Here is a 15553-nt window from a genome sequence, read left to right on the forward strand (position 1 = left end):
TATATTGAAGTTATCAGAATAAAAAAACCATTTTATATTCTTAAAATCTATTAATAAATTATGAATAATTAATCTATTTAAATCATTTTACTAATAGTAAAAAATCTGATTGTCTCATTTAAACTTTGGTTGAGACAACTAAAATTAAAAAACAGAATTTTTGATCACTGAAAAAAATTCCTAACCCCCGTATACCAAGAATTGACTAATTTGCCTGGTTACGAGAGGAACTCACTAGGCAATCTTGGTCAAAAGTTGATTTCGACAATTAGTCGGAATGACTAGGGAAGCTTATCAGAATAACCAGGTATCTTAGTTACATTGGCTAGAATCACTTTGACTAATTAAACTTTAGCAAAATTAACTATAGATACATGCGATATTAACCAAACACCTTAGTTAATATAACTAGGAAACAAGGGGTCAATTCTACTAAATCGACTTTGACAATATTAACTATAAGCTACATAACTGAATTGACTAGGATGCTTGGTTACGCTGACTAAATTTAAAGTTACTATGGTTAATAGTCATTAATGCTAAGCAAATTTTTTTCAGTGTTGTCTTGACTAGTTTGGTTAAGTTTTATTGACACAACAGAAAAATTTTGGTTGCCCTAAGACCAACCAAACATTTTGTTGTCAAAACCAAACCCCTTTTTCAATTGTACTTATAATTCTATAATTGCTTAATAATACCGTTAGATTTATAAAATAAATTATATAATAAAAAAAAAATGTTAAAAACTCACCTGTCCTTGAAATTGAAATCCATGTTTCTCAGCAATGGCAGCGGCGACTTTATCTCCAGCAGGCACATGAACAACAAAATCCTTGGTGTAAATTGGTTTGGGTCTAGGGCGTGAGGCTGGTTCTGGATCCGCTGAGACAACCAACAAAATCCCAAGCCAGAGTAAAGACACTCTGGGGTTCATCATACCTTGAAGAGACGGTGACTCTTGGAACCTCTCAAGAATCTTCACCGATCGCTTTTCACTTCACTAACGATCGTGACAATGACACTAATTGGCTTTGAATTTCTCCAAGATGATCGCTTCAGGGCAAATATCGTCGTTCTCGCCTTAATTCTTCTTTCGTATTCAATATCGATATTTCAAGTTTCAACTTATCCACATGACTTTGCCGAGTTATCATGAACTCGCGTCTTTATTTCGAGTAAAAACTCTGATTGCTCAAGACGTGTGTGTATATGTATTACACATATATATATATATATAAAAGCGAGGCGAGAAACTTGATGCGTTCCACTTGAAACAACTTTTTGGTCGTATCGTACGTCGAAATTTTTGGTCGATGCTACTGCTACTACTTTCTGACTTGGGAGGGGAGGATTTAAGCGTCTTATCTGAAAGAAAAGCAGAGAGAAAAAGAAATATATAGTGAGTTTTCTACTTTCTTTGGGAAATCGAAAGATCTTCGATTGTCTTTTCTGGTTAAAGAATGAGGTTGGAGAATAAGAAGTAGGAAAGGGTTAAGCGAAACTCAATCCGAGGATATCAAGAGAGTTAGGTTAGGGTATTGGGTAGAAGGGGAGCGTCTAGGCAAGCGGTGCCGGTGTTACTCGTAAACGCGTTAAAATTTCAGCCGCTTCCGCTTCCAGTGAGAACTCGAATTGGAGCTTCTGGTGAATGCGGAAGGACGTGCGAAGAACTGGAGAAACTCGTAATCTAATTTTGCCTTTCTGGTGTGCGCGAGCTGATTCGGAATAAAGCGGAAACACGCGATAGTTTCGCAAAACAAGAGAGCGACTTTCCGACGCCTTCGGCAATATCGAAACTTTTATACACACAATCATTGTGTGTTCAAGTCAAATTGACAAAGAATGAGACCTTTCAAATTTTATATTCAAAAAGAACTGTTTCTTACACAAAAAAACATGTTTTAAAAAAAAGTTTCTTAAAATTAAATAAATAATTTATAAAAATTTTAAATTCATCGATATCCCTTCTACGCTGCATTAAACAAGCGATTTAATTCTCCATCCATTTCCTCCACACACAAATATACTATAAATACAAAACGATTGGAATATATTAAAAAATTATTATCCGCAACATCCTGTCAGTCAATCCAAGATAAAAAAAATGAGAATAAATAAAACATAAAATCACTATATTTAGATTAGATTCTTAAAAAAAATAATCTCGGAGAGAACATAAATTTAGGTTTCAAATATTAAATACACCTTTTAGGATAATTCTAGAGAGATTGTTGCAGGCTCGCTCTTTTAAAGCCGGCGTGTACTCGTTTCTTGTGATGAATACTACATATATGTGCATTTGCAAAAAAAAAAGTCCTTTGAACCTGGCTGAAATTCGAAAGCTAAAGTTTCATTCCACAAAATGTTAATTCCCAAGAGCACAAATATGTCGAGCTTTATGCAAATTATCAAAACCTTTTCCCATCATTTTCAACGACAGATTCAAATCGAGATAAAAAATTAGATAATCTTAAATTATTGTCACATTCAATGTGTACCATCTGGGGGAATGATGAAAAGAGAATAAATTCACAAAGTAAATTAAATTATTCAGATGCATTTTCATTTAATATCGACCAATATTCACTATTTTTTTTTATATAAAATGAAGTGTATACAATAAAACTGTTTTAATAATAATGAAAAAATAATTGTTTCATGTTTCATAAAATAATATTTCGTTATATTTAAAAAAAAAATTTAATATTATTTACTTTTTTTTCATGTATACTCATTTGAATTTTTATTTATTAGAAAATTGCGTGATAATTAAAATTGTTTTTGCCATTCGAGACTTTTAATTAATTCTACTATATATCTATTTGTTCCACTTTATATATATGTACCAGTGAGAGAATAAGGGAATGAGGGAGGAGAATGCCTTTATATTGAAATTGGAGTAAATCAATACAATATTTTCTATTGAAGAAAAAAATGTACGCAATTCCAATTACCTACATACTTTAGTTCTACACGTAATCGTTTTAATGAGATGTGAAACGAAAGAAATTATGCAATTTGAAACAAACCCACCTTCGACATTCAACTGACTGTGTTATGCGTTATTCTAACAACCACAGAGAAAAATAATATTTTCCACTGGCGAACAAGAATAAAAGAAATGAGATCAAAGGTTAAATTATCAGAACAAAATTAAGAGAAAATCCTCACCAAAAGAAATTGCTTGTGAATTGCGGTTTTTATGTATAAAAAAAAATCTCTATTTTTAATTTGTGAAATATTTAAAAAATTATTATACTATACATAGATAAATGAAGGACTCGCATAAATGCAGTTGAAAAAATAATAATCTGCGTGTAAAAAATTCTTATAAGTTACAAAGAAGGTCTTCTATTTAAATTCACTTTAATTATTTAACAAGTATGAATTAATTAGGCAAATGAGGAACATAATTAGACTGGTAGAACCAGAGCAAGATTCATGTTTTAAAAATGAGTCGTACATTAGAAATGCTAATTAATTAAACGTTGGGATTTAAATGCGGATTGAGGGACCGTTGCTTCATCTCAATCTTTTATGATTGCAAAATTTTTTTTTTTTCCAACTGACCATCCATCGAAAAGGTCAATTATTAATAAAAAAATATTTTTTAACCAAAAAAAACAATGTAGAGAATGAAACAATTTCCATTTAATAAATATTTGAACCTTGAGATTAATTTTCATTCATTTCTATTGGGAATAAATATATATTGGTGTCTATGTTTATACATATAGAAATAAATAAAATGCTTCGTATGAATAATCACTGTCATTTCAAAGTGGATATTATTACAAGGACACGAAAGAACATTCATCATTTAATATCGCGTGACATAAAAACATTGACAATGTCAATACAAGTTTTATAAAGAATAAAAATCATTGAAAGAAGCAACGAGGGCATTGGAACATTTGTCTTCGGAAGCAGAAAGTGACCGATCGTCTACAAATATATATATATATATCTAAGGAACAAGTAAATGGCAAAGGGTCGGTTCCACTTTGCCATTCGGTCTATATGAGCTTCAATATTGATAGCATGTGTGCCTAGGAAATTCCTATCATCAAAACTGAAGAAAGATGCTTCTAACAAAATAGAATAAATCGCTTATGGAAATCAGTGTTTCCCTTGAATATTTCACAAAAAAAAAATTGCCACGAAATCTTTTCTGAAAAATTGATTTTGTCACGCACGAGAAAAATAGTAACATCATATAAAAATCACTGGTTTTCTAAGGTCAATATTTATATAGTCAAATACAGAATATTCGAACTAATTTTCAAAATTTTAAATCAAAATCCCTAATATGTGTTGGCTATATTTTAAAAATAATGAAAAAAACAACTGCTTCATAATAAAAACAACACGAGTAATGAGAGAAAAATAAACAGCGGTAATATGGCCCTCTGTAGTTGACATTTACGTTACAAACGTTGTCAAGATAAATTAAACAGGTTCAAGCGAACACATTGGCGCAATCTCTTAATTTACCACACCACGCAAACGACAATCCGGTATCCGGATTAATATCCGTCTAACTTTAAATGCGTATTTAATAATATTCACTTGTGTATGTACCAATAAACTCAGTGACCACTTCTACATATATTGTGTATAAGTAAAAATTGCAAAAAAAAAAAAAAAATTTTGAACGACGAATAAGAGATTGGAACGAAGTGAATGGGCGACTCGTCGATGCAAAACGGGCCGTTTCGCCAACGACCGAGTTTCTCGGATCCCAGACACTTTATGAAAACTGTCGATCTCCATTTAAAGCGCACTTTAGCCAAAAGCTCAGTTGCATTTCAATAAATGCCTAAACTTTTATTTCACATGCAAAACTCAAGAAGCAATAGTTCTTTCACAGAACTTTCACATATATTCCAAAAATTGACAAATAAAAAAAAAATATAAGAAATATTAATTAAAAATCTATACAAAAATGAAGAATTTATAATTGAAAATAATTTTTTAAATAAAATACTATATTTATATTTCAAATTTTAATATAAATATTCAAGAGCTGTATAAAAATTTAATAATATCGAATAAAATTTCACTCGAAATATGCGGATCCTTTGGCTAAATTTAACATTAATATATATATAAACTTTCAAACCAATAAAATTTACCCTGAAACCAACAAAAAGTCAGTATTTATTCAGTTTATTTTATTCATTCTCAATCAGATTTTTCCAATCAAATGAAAAGTCTCTGTTTAGTATACGTAAAATATCATTAAAAGTTCAGTGATCCTTTTAATTAATCGAACTAGTCAAACGTCATTGATTCTCTTCATGAAATTGTACTGCTTATCAAACAAATTTCCATTAATGAAATTGCGTGTGAATTCAAGCAATTTCTCCTTCCCTCTATCTATTTTGGTATTTAATATATATAAATAAAGCATTCTCTATTTCAAATTTCATTCCAATCATTAAAAATAAAGAATTTTTCATATAAACGCGAAATTAAATTAATATTGTATTATAAAAGATTTGGAAAATTTTTTTGTCTAATTTAAAAATAGCGATTCTCATATTGAGTTTTTACAAAGGCATATTATTGCATTTCAAATATACAATATGTACAATAGTCATATATATATATAGAACATGCGCTTACTTTTAAAAAATGTTTTAATAGAAATATGAAGTTATATAAAAAGACCTCGTCGGGAGAGTTTATATTGAAAAAAACTTTTATTGACGGAATTCTTTGCCTCTTTGAGGATCTCAAAAGACTCAAAATGGAAGTCAGTCTGTGAAATGAGACTTTTTTATTGCAACTAAAGAAAAGTGCAATTACGCATCGTACTTATAGTTACGACCATGACGCTAAATTAAGACAGAAATTATAATGTTGGAAGTGACAAACCATGGGAGGAAGAATGGTTCAATGAACTCAAACAGCAGAAAGAAAACATATATATATACATATATATATACAAATATATAAATAGAAATCAACGGAAGTTAGATATTTCAGAAAAAAAATGCGAAACTCATCTCTAAATCGAAATTGTCATTATAAATATAAAACTAGACTTCTTTATACAAATTCCTTGCAAAAAATAGTTATATTCTAATTCGTGGAAATTTTAAAAATTGGCAAATTTTATAAAGTTGAATAAAAATTTTCGTAAAATATATATTTATCAGGATTAAGATCCAAATATTTTCGAAAAAGAAGTTAAACAATTGTTTCCCCTTGAGTGTTCACGACTTCAACTACATTAATTTTCAAAATTGAAAAATGGCTAACACGTAAAGAATGCACTACTCCATGTTGTGTCATAAACTCAGAAAATTCTTTACCAAGTTTTAAAGAACGATAAAATTGTATATTTATAGTGAAGAAAATATAGAATTTATTTTGTAAATTTACAACTTCATTTAATATTAACTTCTCTATTTAATAATGCTTATTAATTTAATAAATTCTTTTGTATTATACAAGAAAAAATTAATTGCCATTAAATTATTAACAAAATTTCTTTATTATATGTTAAAGACTTTAACTACTTGACTTTTTGTTCAAGTTTCTAACTTTTTTTTTTATTTGTTTAAGTCTTTAACTTCTTTATTTGTTGAAATTAAACAGCAGTAACCCTCTAAGGAAGAAGTTTATACATAGAATTACATAATTTCTGTTCATGGCTAAGAATATAAATGAAAATTTAATTTGTATACGTGAAACATCTTATGTTTCTTCTTTTGCACTTTAGAAAAGACATTTGTAGGTAATATTCTACCACCAGGATAATTAACCCCAAACAAACATTTCCCACTTTAATTATATGCTTCTTTATAAATTAAACAATTACAAACAATGTTCTAAAACAACAAAAATTCTATTTGTTCATTTTTAAATTTATAAGTATTTTAGAAATAATATTAATTTAAAAATAAAATTCATTTAGAAGCTACAAATTACAAATAATAATATTTACATATAATCTTTCGATTTTTGTGTATACATACTGCGACATAACGCTAAAAATTCGTTCTTCAATTGTTTGAAAGTAATTTATCGGCAAGTTACGTATTTTATGACCCAGATTAAGTTGAATGTATATATATATATATATATACATTCAGTGTCACCTTGCTCTTGCTGCAATTCTTTTTTAAAAGAAACTAAAGACTAGAATATTATCGACCAACAACAATCCTTACATGGATTGAATTCGATTAAATGTTTAAATTTTAGAAGTTAGTTAAGAGATTTTAATCCCTAGGATTGGAAATATTAATGAACGAGAATTAACAATTTTAGTTTCGGTATGATTTCACAACCAAGTAAAATTTATATCCAAATAATATGTACGGTATATGACTTAATTTCTCAATCATTAGCAAATAATTAATGAAACTATAAGGTACATGATAAACACAAATTATCTCGGATAGTACCATAATTTAACCATTAATTTCTGTTGGTCATTAGTTTGTTATTATTTTATTAAAACCTTATTGAAACCTGCCAAAATCTTCTAACCAAAATTTAGTATTAATTTTTTATCCAAAATTAAATAGTGAAAGTAGATCAAATTTTAGTTCCTCTTACAAAGAGAAACAATATGACAATTTAACCTCCAAATCCTGTTCATGTTCCAAAATAATAAATATTATAAAAGGTCTTCCCGCTTTCGTTTATCAACATAAACACCGTTACAAAATTTCAATGCCATTTTGACAAAACATAACTCAAAATCACGGGTAAGAGCCAAAAAAAGATTCTCTTATTTTAAGAAAAGAATATTATGATATTAAAAAAAAACGGATTTCAGACAAAATTTTTTTCCAGTTTTCGTTAAGAGTGAGAAGGTGAAAGTCGCTGATCGCGAGGTTTGTTGGACCGGTCGCGAGTCAGCTGACAGTCTAGAGATGTGTGTGGGTGTGCATGTGTAACGTTTATTCAGTCAAGTTTCGCTCAACCATTCTATATAGTGTTTCCTTCCGAAAAACACGAATCTCATGATTCACAGCACGCAACTCCCTTTTGAAAAGGATCCCAGCTGCCTTTTAACAAACTTTTGCTTAAATTTACCAAAAAAAGGAAGAAAAAAATCTCTCCAAAAAATTATAACCACATGAACAACTTTAAATATTACAACTATTTATATTTCCATAAACAATAAATCAACAACTTTTAAAAATATTCACAAAAATTTACAAATTCACAATTGAAAACAAAAAAAAAACCCATTGGAACATAACCTTATGAATATGACTAGTACAGATTTGATCAATATATATATTTACGGAGCAGAAACTATACGAGTAGAGAAAACCACAATGAGGCGGGTTTGGCCAGCGAGAATGGTTTTGCGGTCAACAGTATAAATGTCAATGTAAATAAATAAAAAAAAAAAGGGGGAAATAGTGTAACGCATTTATAAAGTATTATGAAATTTTTCCACTATAAAAACATACCATATAGAAGAGTAAATGCGGCAGGTCAGTTGTTCAAAAATTTCTACACAATATTTTACAAACAAAAATAAACGAGCACAAAAATTTATCTTAATTTGGCACAAGGAACAAAAAAAAATTTTTTTACAATAAAAATAAAGCTATCTTTTGGCAGTTTTCCACATTGTAAATAAATTACACGCACGAAATTTGAAAAAAAAATTTTTTCTTTCAAAATAGCATTAATTATTATCAAACACGTTCACACATGTGTTCACGATAGCACCCGCGTCCATTTAAATCACCTATACGAATTGTCAAAAAAAAAAAACAGTACCAAATTTTTATTGGTTATTTTTTTTTATTATTAAAAAAAAATTTCCCAAAAACCTCCGAACTACTACAGCCAAAGTGTAGCGCGACACTGACTCTCGAACGGCGTAACAAGGCGATAAACAAACTGAACTATCACCCTACCTACTGACGTTGCATTCACATTGCGCGTGCGCTCTCTTTCCCTTCCGTCTTTATTCAATTATCCTGGCCTAGGTTATTGTAAATTAATTTAGGATCATTTTGACTATATACTTTATTGACAATAATAGCCAAGAAAAAAGAAGAAAATAAATTAATTTTTCAAGGATAATTGCAAAGTATTTAGATATTAATGGACATATAATTGACTCAATGATTGACACCTGTTACACATAACCTTAAAATATAACTGAACTTTGGATGATCTAGATTTCAGTCTAAATAATTTTGCAAATCGGAAAAGTTATTTTTGCGAACATTTTTGCTGTTCGGAAGGAAAATGATTTTTGCAGTTCAGAAAAGACATTTTTAGAACAAATTCGAGTTGAACTATCGCAAATTTACACGGAGAAAAATGGAAAAACGAATAAAGTAACTTTTACTACTTTAAAAATAAAACTGGAACTGTTGGCAGCTTCTGGCAATTTTTAATCTGAAAATAGTAAATTTTACTATTTTCGGAGTAAATTTTACTATATTTCTGGAGTAAAAATTGACAGAAATGCACAAAAACTGCGGACAGTTTCAGTTTTACTTTAAAAGTAGTAAAAGTTACTTTATTCGTTTTTCCATTTTTCTCCGTGTATATATGCAATTCTATCTATACGTTCATTTCACATTGTTTTCAACAAATTCATTTCTCAACCAAATCATTCTCATCTAATATTAGGTCTCAGTTTCTTTACCTTATAACCTATCTACTTTCCCGTTCTCTCCAATCTCGTTATCTTTTTTCCCCTATATACTCCACACTTGCCCCATCATTCTTTCCCTTTTTCTATATACTTACATTCAACTATTATCTCCCATTATTTTTAAACCCATATCCCAAATAGCGAAACTTATTTCTTCTGCCCTTATTCTCTTACATTCATCCTTTACACCTCTTTCTTCATCCCTCTTTTATTTAAAAAAAAACCTTATCATTTTTGTTTTTTCTACATTCGATCACAAATTCTTTTCACCCCTCAAAGTTTTTCATTTAGAAATCTCAATTCCCTCTTTCATCCTCACAACCGCACACCTTTTCCTTTACTAAAGTTTTCATTTCCTCCTCTAAATTTGCTATCAACAAGTTAAATAAAATTCAACTCAGGTGTCGTATAAAATCAAACATCATCAGCAGCAATGATATCGTCCATCTCAATCTGATGAAAAGAATTCTACAAGGAAGAAAAATAGAAAAACGAATAAAGTAACTTTTACTATATAACTTTAAAAGTAAAAAAACCTAAACTGTCCGGAGTTTCTACGCATTTCTGGTAAGTTTTACTCCGAAAATAGTAAAATTTACTATATTTGGAATAATTTTTACTATTTCAAGAGTAAATTTTACTATTTTTGGATTAAAAATTACTAGAAATACGCAGAAACTCCGAACAGTTCAGGTTTTACTTTTAAAGTATAGTAAAAGCTTTATTTGCCTCTTAAAGCCTCTAAAGTTCAAAATATTCCTTATTTTTCCAGCTTTAATATCCATAAAGAAAATTGGTGCACTCTGTGTTAACTTACTCAGTATTTTTGAAATTGTTTCTCGTTATTTATTGAAGTAAAAAAATAATTTTTTCAAGACAAATTAATATATTATTACACTGAAAAAAAAATTCTGGTTAGGCTATATATTTAACATTACTTTCTAGTTATGTTAACCAGAATTCTAGTTAAATTAACTAGAATTCTCGTTAAAATAACCAGAATTCTGGTTAACCTAACCAGAATCAAAATGTTAAATATACCCTAACCAGAATTCTGGTTATTCTAACTAGAATTTTTTTTCAGTGTAAAATAATAAAACTTGATTTAAACGTAAGCAAGAAAAATCTCGGTTTTACGTAAAATTCCCGGCTAATTCCCGGTTTTTTCCGGTCAATTTAAATTCCCGGCTATATTTCCCGATTAGTAACTACATATACATAGCAATAACTTTGTATTTGTACTGTCATGTTTCCCGACTAATAGAGAAATAATTTTCCCATTTATATAATTATTACAAAACAAATAATAATAAAAAAATCTATATACTTAATTTTAATAATGATGTAATAATGAGAGGTAATAAAAATCTAATCATGACAAGAACTGTAATTATTTTCTCAATATGAAATTATAAATTCACTCAATATGTATATATATCTATATTAGAAATATAGAGAATTTTGTTTATAATATATGTTGATAGAAGAAAGAAGATATGAATATTATATTTTAATAGAAATATAAATATTTTCCCGTATAGAGCAAATATAAAACTTGCGAAAGACTTGAGAGATTTTTATTGCACGCTTTTAATAACTGGGCACGAATCATACTGCAGTCGATCCTGATTTGCCCTTCTCTTTCACCCTTTCGCCAACTTATTTTCTATCTCATTTTCACAGTCTCGTGTACTCAATTTTCTTTCTTATTTGCACCAATTTCCTAACTGTAATAACTACCTTGCCTTTCATACAATTACAATAAATCCTGTCACTCTTAAAACACTCGTGTTATAAAACTAAATTACTATTAAAGACAACTTGAATCACGATTATTGACACATACATATATATATATATATATATATATATACACAAGATTCCAATTTTTGTCGCACGATTTAAAACAGTCTCGTGTGTTATGAAAATAGATAAAAAAAAAAACATTCTATATCGAATTTTAATTTAATCAAATTTAAGTTTAATAAAATTGTTCATTTAACTCAATTTCTCGTCTCGCTATAAAAAAATGAAATAAAAAATATTCTAATTTATAAATAAAATTTCACTTGATCGAATTTTCATTTAAACAATTTTAAGTTTAAAAATGATCATTTAGGTAAATTTTTATTTAACTGAATTTAATTAAATTTTCATTTAGTTAAATTTTTAAACTTAATTCATATTTAAAGAAATTTTTTTCTACAAGAGAGTCTTTTTAATTTAATATTTGGCCGAATTTTTATTTAACCGCGAATTTGAATTTGATCAAATTTTTATTCAATCGAATTTTCTCCTTACAAAATTTACACCCAGAGAAATGATTTATTTAAATCAAATAAAATATATTTGAATTAAATAAACGTATATTTGTCTCAGAGCCTACTAACTTATTTATTTTTGGCGTAAATAAAAATTTTATTTGTCAGAAATAAATTTTTCTTTTGCTCAAATAAATTTTTTATTTCAATGAAATAAAATACATTTGCAACAAATAAGTGAGTTTAGTAGGCTCGGAGACAATAATATACCATTTCTCTGAGTGTAGGCAAAAATAAAAATTTGTCAAAACGCAATTTTGGTGAAAATGACAATTTGGTTAAATGCAAATTCGGTTAAACTAAACAATTTAATTAAATGAAAATTCAGTAAAAGAAAATTTAAATTAATAAAAATTCTTTTGCATTCTAAAATATATATGTGCACTGAAAAAAAAATTTATTTGATTCAAATAATTATTTCACTATTATCAAATAAATATTTACTTAAACCAAATAATTTTTATTTGAATTAAATAAATTTTATCTGAACCAATAATTTCTATATTTGAAACAAATATACAATTTAATTGACTCATATAATAATTATTTTATAGAAATAAATATTTATTTGATAATAGTCAAGTAATCGCGAGTATTTGAATTAAATAATTTTTTTTTCAGTGTGAGTTCTGTAAGTTTTGTTAAATTTATTTTTATTTTCAATATTTAATGATAAAAACCACTTTTGTTAAGTGCATTCTTTTTATTTGCGATATGAAAATTGTATTTAAATGAAAAATATTTACTGCATTATTTATTTTATATTTTGTTTTATAGTTTTCAAAAGTACAATGAAAAAAAAATTTATTTGATTCCAATACTCCGTTAATTGACTAAATAAATAATTATTATAAATAATTATTCCTTAAATAAATATTTACTTGAATCAAATAATTTTTGAAACGAAATAATTGAATTAAATAAATTGAATTTGAATCAGCAATTTCTGTATTTGAAACAAATACAATCTCACAATAATAATTATTTAATACAAATAAGTATTTATTTGATAATAGTCAAGTAATTGATTATTTGAATCAAATAATTTTTTTTCTAGATGTATTTTTTTTTAATTTTCTAATAAAAAAAAAATGTGAAATAATTAACAAATTGAATAATTTATAACATGTAGGCCTGATACTTGTATATGTATATATGTTTATGTGTATGTATATAGGTATATAGAAAGTGATAACACTCCTCAGTGAGTTCATCGAAAGGATTTCAAGGGCGCTAACTGTTTCTCGCTTCCAAACCTGTCCTCTCATTATATTATACAATAATATGAAGCAGTTATAGTACGGTAACTACTGGGAGAATAATATTTACATTGAGAATGGTAGCAGAAAATCATTAAACTGTCAGTTAATTTTTTTCCTTTTTTTTTTCTTTCTTTTAGTGAATCTATTTTACAAATTGTATTTGCAGGGTGGCAGAAGGCAAATAATGAAATTCAGTTTAATGATATCCTCAATTTTTTTTTTTTGTAAATTATGTAAATCTCAATTTTTAAAATTTTTGATTTTTTTTTATTAATCTGGTGCATGCTTAAACATAATTTTAAAATAAATAAATATATATAACTTTACTCACCGGAATTCGGAAGCTTTATTGGTGTTTAAGTAGTACAAACTTGAACAGGTTAGCTGAGTTGATAAGATGATGTATATCCATGTAAGTACCGCCTTCTGAAAAAGTGATAATATTTGTTATGTGCTTAAGAAAAATACAACATACATTAAAATTTATCTATAACTCCTCCCATTTTTAATAGTTTAATGGAGTATATAACTTCAAAGATATATTATAGCTAAGTATATAAATATAATATATTTTTTAAAAAAATTATTGTTTATTATAATTTAATATTATAATCAAAAATAAATAACCTAATTTTTTAAAAACAATTTTTAAATAATAAAAGATTTTTTTTAAATTAAAAAATTTTAAGCTAAATCTTAAAAAAATGTGTTTATTTTTTTAAATTATTTATTTATTGTTAATTTCCCTATTATAACACGGATTCATCAAAATTATTATAAACATTCGTGACTTGAGTTAATTATTATACTAATCTCAACATTTTTTTTTTTATGAATTTGTCCAAAATGAGAAAGAAATAATTGTTTATCCACGAATAAAAGATAATACACAAAAGAGAACAATTGATATATTTGATATAAAAAAAAAAACGTCATAAAATTGTAATTACATTGCGATATAAATTTTTACACGTGCAAGATTATGATCTAATATTTAAAATTAATTAATTAAAAAATTTATTGACAAATATTATCGATTATTTTTTTTTTTTAATTATTCTTATAAATTTATAACTTTTCACATTTGGTATATCTAAAAGTTTATGTTATATTAAAGATGTAAATTAATTTATGAAAAAGAACTTATATTGAAAGAAAAGTTTGAAATTATCTGGCTTTTCATCATGTTCGAAGTTTATAATAAGACAAAAAGTTTTCCTCTTTGAGAAATAAATGTCTCTTTTTGCGATTTGCTTTTTACAAAGTTATACTAGATTTTTATATATAAATAAATAATGTTGAATATTTCAATGTAAACACATTAAAATAATTAATTTTTTAAAATATATTTTTCTTTATTAAAGTCTATAAGTAATTTTAAAATTATAATAAATGAATAAAAAATAAAAAAAAAGAATAAAAACTTTTGTTTATATAAAATTACTAATTATAATAAACTATTTATAATTATAAATTTAAAGTTTCCATTTACTTTAAATTAGAGATTTATATATATATATATATATTTTTTTTAGATAAAAATGTATCGTGTCTGTAAATACCTAACATTTTTTTAACGTGAAATAATATTTTTATCGAACAAAATTAATAATATTAATTTTTATTTTAACTATAATTTTTATTTGAATATAGTGCTTACGAATTATAAATTTAATTAACATTTTTTTTCTAATACCACAATTTTTAAGTTTTATTCGGAAATGATAAAAAATTTCCGCCTTATTTTTGTAATCGAATTATTTTCCGAATTTATTTAATATACTTTGTGCTATTTATAAGAAAGTACACAATCATAACCTAACTTTTCAAAATATGTTTCAATTTCTTTGATCTCGATAACAATTTATTAAATAAAAGACTTATTTATCGAAAGTTTCTATGTTTTTTAGGTTAACCTGAATTCAACAATTGTCGTTAATTAAAAAATTGCATTATAACCTCACTCACCTTAACTACAGCATTGACAATAAAATTTTATTGAAAAGAATCATCTAATATTAATCGTATCATTATCTACTTTTTCTGAGTTAATTTTTTAACTTTAATTCGCGAACAATAATTGTAAAATCGAATTATCATGTTGTCATATTTTCATATACTTACATTTCTCGACACAAAGAAGTGAATCCTTTTTTTTATAAACTTCAATTAAGATAATAAACTATTTTCAATAATTATCACTTAATTAACACTCAACTTTTTTCTAATTAACATTTAATTGACAATTTGATTGTTAACTGTAGCAACTGTCGACGACAAATGATTGTTTTCCCTCCAAAACCTCTACAAAATATCACTAA

General features: G+C 26.5%; 1 protein-coding gene across 3 annotated transcripts in view; it reads right to left on the bottom strand.

The window, feature by feature from the left end:
• Positions 1–15501, bottom strand: part of LOC127287188 (furin-like protease 2) — a 283866-nt gene extending 268365 nt beyond the window's left edge. For 2 of the 3 annotated variants that reach the window (XM_051313995.1, XM_051313993.1), the window contains exons 1-2: positions 8442–8859; positions 752–1365 (exon numbers count right to left, since the gene is read on the bottom strand). In XM_051313995.1, the coding sequence (XP_051169952.1) occupies positions 752–937 (186 nt within the window). In that variant the 5' untranslated portion in view covers positions 938–1365; positions 8442–8859. Of the gene's footprint in view, positions 1–751; positions 1366–8441; positions 8860–13563; positions 13659–15356 lie in introns of those variants that run through there. The other variant, XM_051313994.1, reaches the window with a different exon arrangement.
• Positions 15502–15553: the final 52 nt, after the last annotated feature.

The sequence above is a fragment of the Leptopilina boulardi genome, unplaced genomic scaffold (assembly GCF_019393585.1).
Source record: "Leptopilina boulardi isolate dan_hultmark-lab unplaced genomic scaffold, ZJU_Lbou_2.1 LbouV2_368, whole genome shotgun sequence".
NCBI classification, from domain to species: domain Eukaryota; kingdom Metazoa; phylum Arthropoda; class Insecta; order Hymenoptera; family Figitidae; genus Leptopilina; species Leptopilina boulardi.